The sequence below is a fragment of the Lepus europaeus genome, chromosome 10 (assembly GCF_033115175.1).
Source record: "Lepus europaeus isolate LE1 chromosome 10, mLepTim1.pri, whole genome shotgun sequence".
NCBI lineage: Eukaryota > Metazoa > Chordata > Mammalia > Lagomorpha > Leporidae > Lepus > Lepus europaeus.
This window is the reverse complement of record NC_084836.1, coordinates 63,173,542-63,178,596: the sequence shown is the minus strand read 5'-3', so window position 1 is coordinate 63,178,596 and position 5,055 is coordinate 63,173,542. Positions and strand designations below refer to the sequence as shown.

Sequence of the window (5,055 nt, the reverse complement as noted above, 5' to 3'; positions counted from 1 at the left end):
CCTGGCTCCTCTGTTTTCTATCCGGCTTCCTGAGAAGGCGGCAAATGATGGCCCAAGCACTTGGGTTCCTGCCACCCTTGTGGAAGACCTGGACTTCTCCTGGCTCTCAGCTTCAGTCTGGCCTGGGCTGTTGCAGGCATCAGGGAAGTGAACCAGTGAACAGAAGCTCTCTCTCTCTTTCTCTCTCTCCTGCCTTTCAAAGAAAGAAAGAAAGAAAGAAAGAAGTAAAAAGAGGGGCTGGCATCATGGTATGGTAGGTTAAGCCACTGCCTGTGATACTGCATCCCATATGGGTGCTGGTTTGAGTCTTGGCTGCTTTATTTCGGATCCAGATTCCTCCTAATGTACCTGGGAAAGTAGCAGAAGGTGGCCAAGTACTTGGGCCCATGTACGCCTATGGGAGACCCAAATGGAGTTTCAGGCTCCTGGCTTTGGCCTGTCTCAGCCTCAGCTGTTGCAGCCATTTTAGGAGTGAACCAGCAGATGGAAGATCCTTCTCTCTCTGTCTTTCCCCCTCTCTCTGTAACTCTTTCAAATAAATGAATAAATCTTAAAAAAGTAAAAAGAAGCAAGTGAAGTTAATCTAAGCAATGTTTTATTTAATAGAATCCACCTAAAGTGGTATCATTTAGACAAGTAATCAATATATAAAATATCAATTAGATGTGTTCCTTTTTTCATTCCATCTATGTCTTTGATATTTGGGGGGGGCAGTTAACATTTACAGCATATCTCAATTCTAACTAGCCATATTTCAATGCTTAATTGCCACATATAGCTAGTGGTGACCATTTTATGATTCTTAATTTTTAAAAAGATTTTATTTACTTGAGAAGTAGAGTTACAGAGAAAGAGAGAGAGAGAGAGGGAGAGAGAGAGAGGGAGAAAGGTCTTCCATCTGCTGGTTCACTCTCTAAATGGCTGCAACGGCCAGAGCTGGGCCGATCCGAAGCCAGGAGCCAGGAGCTTCTTCCAGGTCTCCCTTGTGGGTGCAGGGGCCCAAGGACCGGGACCATCTTCCACTGCTTTCCCAGGCCATAGCAGAGAGCGGGATCGGAAGGGGAGCAGCCGGGACTCAAACACACACGTCGGCCTAGGCTGCACCCCCACATCCTGTCCCATCAGGAGGTCCTCAGTGACAGTGCCACGCAGGGAGCTGCCACCTCCTGTGACAGAGACCCTCTCTTTAGGACACCTCCTGAAGGGTCTGTCCGAGGTGCTTCTACAACGGGCACTGTGTTTTCAGTAGGTAGAGGAAGCACATTCTAAAAGAATGATGAAAAGTGTAGTACGGCAAATACATAGACAGGAGCGTAGTCATTTATTATCATTATCGAATGGTGTGTGCAGTGCATGAGGTATGTGCTATGCTTGTTTACGTCAACGTCAGCACAAACACGGGAGTAATGCCTTACCTTAGCATATTTCAGCAGTTAGGATGTCATCAGGTGCAGGAATTTTTCCCATTATAGTCATGTGGGATCACACCAGTACCTGAGGTCCCTCATTAACTGAAACGCTCTTATGGGGTATGTCATTGTGTGGGTGTGTGGCTGAGCAGCCGAGTCTCTGCCCGGGACGCCTTTGTCCCTTGTTAGGGTGCCTGGTGCCACTCTGCTTCTGATCCAGCCTCCTGCCCACGTGCACCCTCCCAGGCAGTGGGTGAAGGCTCAAGGGCTTGGGTCCCGCCGCCAATGTGGGAGACCCAGAATGAGTTCCAGGCTTCTGGCTTCGACTTGGCCCAGCACTGGAGTTGGAGAGTGAACCAGCAGATAGAAGATCTCTCTCCATCTGTCTCTCTGTTCCTCTGCCTTCCAAATAAAATGGGGAAAAATATGCTTAAACAAAAAAATGGAAAGAAAGCAGTCTCAGAGCCCACAGTACTTTTTTGTGTAGAGAGATGGTTGATCATACACACAGCGACACTGCTGGCAATAATGTACGAAGGAAGAAACAAAAAACGTCTCTAAAGATTATTTTTTAGCAGATTTTAATTTAAGCAGGTTGAACTGCAGAGACCTTACTTGATCTTCTCTATAATGGGACTTTAGAATGCGTCTGCTCATTTTTATTTGCCATTAAAATATCATTTTAGTGTTGAAAAGGCCTTCCCAATCATTTACTTTTTCAAGTGAAGAAACACAGTTTAGAAGACGGACAGAGGGATCTAGTGCTGTGGCACAGTAGGTTAATCCTCTGCTTGCGGTGCCAGCATCCCATATGGACACTGGTTCGAGTCCTGGCTGTTCCTCTTCCAATCCAGCTCTCTGCTGTGGCCTGGGAAAGCAGTAGAAGATGGGCCAGACACTTGGGCCCCTGCACCCGTGTCGGAGACCAGAGGAAGCTCCTGGCTCCTGGCTTCAGATCGGCGCAGCTCTGGCCATTTTGGCCATTTGGGGAATGAACTGGCGGATGGAAGACCTCTCTCTGTCTCTACCTCTCTCTGTCTGTGACTCTATCTCTCAAATGAATAGATGGAATCTTAAAAAAAAAAAAAAAGATGGAGAGGAAAGAGTATTAAGTTATCTTTTTGGCCTTCCTTCCATGGGGTGACATTTCCGGCAGGAAGCTGAACTTCTCTCAGTCATCATCCCTACCAGTGAATACTGACTGAGCTACTAAGACATCAGATACTAAAATCATCACCGTGGGAGTGTTTGCCTGTGATACCTGCATCCCGTAGCAGTCTCTGTGTTTGCATCCCCCTCTGCTTCCTGTCCAGCCTCCTGCTGAATGCGCACCCTGGGAGGCAGCAGGTGATGATGGCTCAAGTGCTTGGGTCACTGCCCCCTTTGTGGGAGCCTTGGATTGAATTCCAGGCTCCTGGCTGTGGCAAGCACTTGGGGAGTGAACCAGAAAATTGAAGATCTTTGTCTATCTCTGTTTCTATTTCTCTGCCTTCCAAGTAAAAATAAAAAAGAAACCCGGCAGTATTAACCCTACAACAACTCTGCAAGGCAGATCTTACCATTCTCCTTACAGGTAAGACACTCAGACTCAGAGAGATTTAGAATGTGCCCATGGTCATGAAGCTCACTGACACAGAAGCAAAAGTGAAATTTACCTTTTTAATCCAGAGCCTGTGCTGTTTGCAGTCCGCCAGGCAGGCCAGGGCGGGAGAGGACTGGGAGGGGCCTGTGGAGTTCCTGTGGATGAGTGAGGAGTGGACAAAGAGGAGGAGGAGTGAAGGAGAGGGGGAGCAAGGGGGAGGGTGTGGCCTATGCAGGAGCGGTGGTGAGGCCAAGTCTCCACCCCCAGAGTTGAGGGCCTGGGGGGCAGGAGGGCTTCTCTGTTTTCCCAGACACACTAGCAGAGAACTGGATTGGAAGTGGAGCAACTGGGATTCAAACTCATTCCCTATGGGATGCCGGTGTCATAGGCAGTGGCTTAATCTGCTGTGCTGCGATGCTGGCCCCTAAGGCACATTTTGCGGGAAAGAGAAACACAACACAATAGGGGCTGGCGCTGTGGTGCTGCGGGTTAAAGTCTCGGCCTGCAGTGCCAGCCTCGGTTCAAGTCCCAGCTGCTCCACTTCTGATCCAGCTTTCTGCTATGGCCTGGGGAAGCAGTGAAGGATGGCCCAAGTTTTTGGGCCCCTGCCTCCTGGGTGGGAGAGCCTGAAGAGGCTCCTGGCTCCTGGTTTTGGATTGGCCCAGCTCTTGCCGTTGCAGCCGTTTGGAAGTGAACCAGTGGATGGAAGACCTTTTTCTCTGTCTCTCCCTCCCTCTGTCTGTAACTCTTTCAAATAAACAAAACAAACCTTTTAAAAAAAAAAAACCTACACAACACAATACCAATGTCTGGGACCATGACAAGGAGTGACTGGGTAAGGGTTTGAGAGAGAGAGATCAGAGAGAGATTGATTTTGCAATCCATTGGCTGGGCCAGTGGAATTCAGGAGTGTACAACCTGAGGAAGCATCTCTGATAATACACAAAATGCTTATATAATATTCTGAAGTATGATTTGTGATTGCAAAATGGATAAAGTAACCTGAATGTGACATTACACCCCCCACACACACACACACACAATGGAGTGTAGGCAGTTTTCATGTAGAGGCGCTCAGCCTTTACTGCTCAGAAAAACAAGCTGAGAGCCGAAGAGAACATAGCCTACTGCACTTGCTGATCAGCCGCAAGTGGGAACACCGCATGCGTCTGCTCACTTTTCACAAAAAGACACGTTGGAGGTGGCAGGAAGCTGCCGACACCCCGACTGAGCCTACATCTTTCAGAACAACCAGAGTGTCCTGCTGGGAGAAGCCCCTGCGCAGCTACAAGGACAGGGGCGTGGGCTTCCGGACCCCCACCTCACTCCCTCAAAGGAGGCTACCCAGGGCTCCTGCATCAACAAGAAACATCTCTGTCCGAAGCTGGAGCCTGGCTGGTGTGGTGACCATGACCCCTGTCATCCCCCAGGACAGCCCCCACTGCATCCGCGAGTACAACCACTTTGCGAAGCACCACGGGAACATGACCGTGCACTTGTCCCCCTGCTTCAGGGATGTCCAGATTGGCAATGTAGCCACCATGGGCGAGTGCCAACCTCTGAGCAAGACCGTGTGTTTCAGAGTGCCCGAGGTCCTCAAAGCCCCTAGCACCAATTCTGAGAGTGGATGCCCACTCGCTCCCCCCAATGAAATGAAGTTATTTTCCCATTAAAAAAAAGAGAGAGAGGGCCAGCGCCAGGGCTCAATAGGCTAATCCTCCGCCTTGTGGTGCCAGCACACTGGGTTCTAGTCCCAGTCAGGGCGCCGGATTCTGTCCCGGTTGCCCCTCTTCCAGGCCAGCTCTCTGCTGTGGCCCAGGAGTGCAGTGGAGGATGGCCCAAGTGCTTGGGCCCTGCACCCCATGGGAGACCAGGAGGAAGCACCTGGCTCCTGGTTTCGGATTGGCACGGTGTGCCAGCCACAGCGCGCTGGCCGCGGCAGCCATTGGAGGGTGAACCAATGGCAAAAGGAAGACCTTTCTCTCTGTCTCTCTATCACTGTCCACGCTGCCTGTCAAAAAAAAAAAAAAAAAAAAAAAAAAAAAAAAAAAAAGACACACACAC

General features: G+C 49.8%; 1 protein-coding gene across 1 annotated transcript; it reads left to right on the top strand.

Annotated features, from left to right (window-relative positions):
* The first annotated feature begins 4,154 nt into the window (after positions 1-4,154).
* On the top strand, positions 4,155-4,664 carry LOC133768049 (small ribosomal subunit protein uS17-like). Its single transcript, XM_062202467.1, has one exon. It carries the CDS (start codon positions 4,155-4,157, stop codon positions 4,662-4,664), a length of 510 nt encoding a protein of 169 aa, XP_062058451.1.
* The last annotated feature ends 391 nt before the right edge of the window (positions 4,665-5,055 follow it).

What these genes read in the sequence shown, in the direction of transcription:
- LOC133768049 (XM_062202467.1), top strand. Translation starts at nt 4,155, where the DNA reads ATGCGTCTGCTCACTTTTCACAAAAAGACACGTTGGAGGTGGCAGGAA.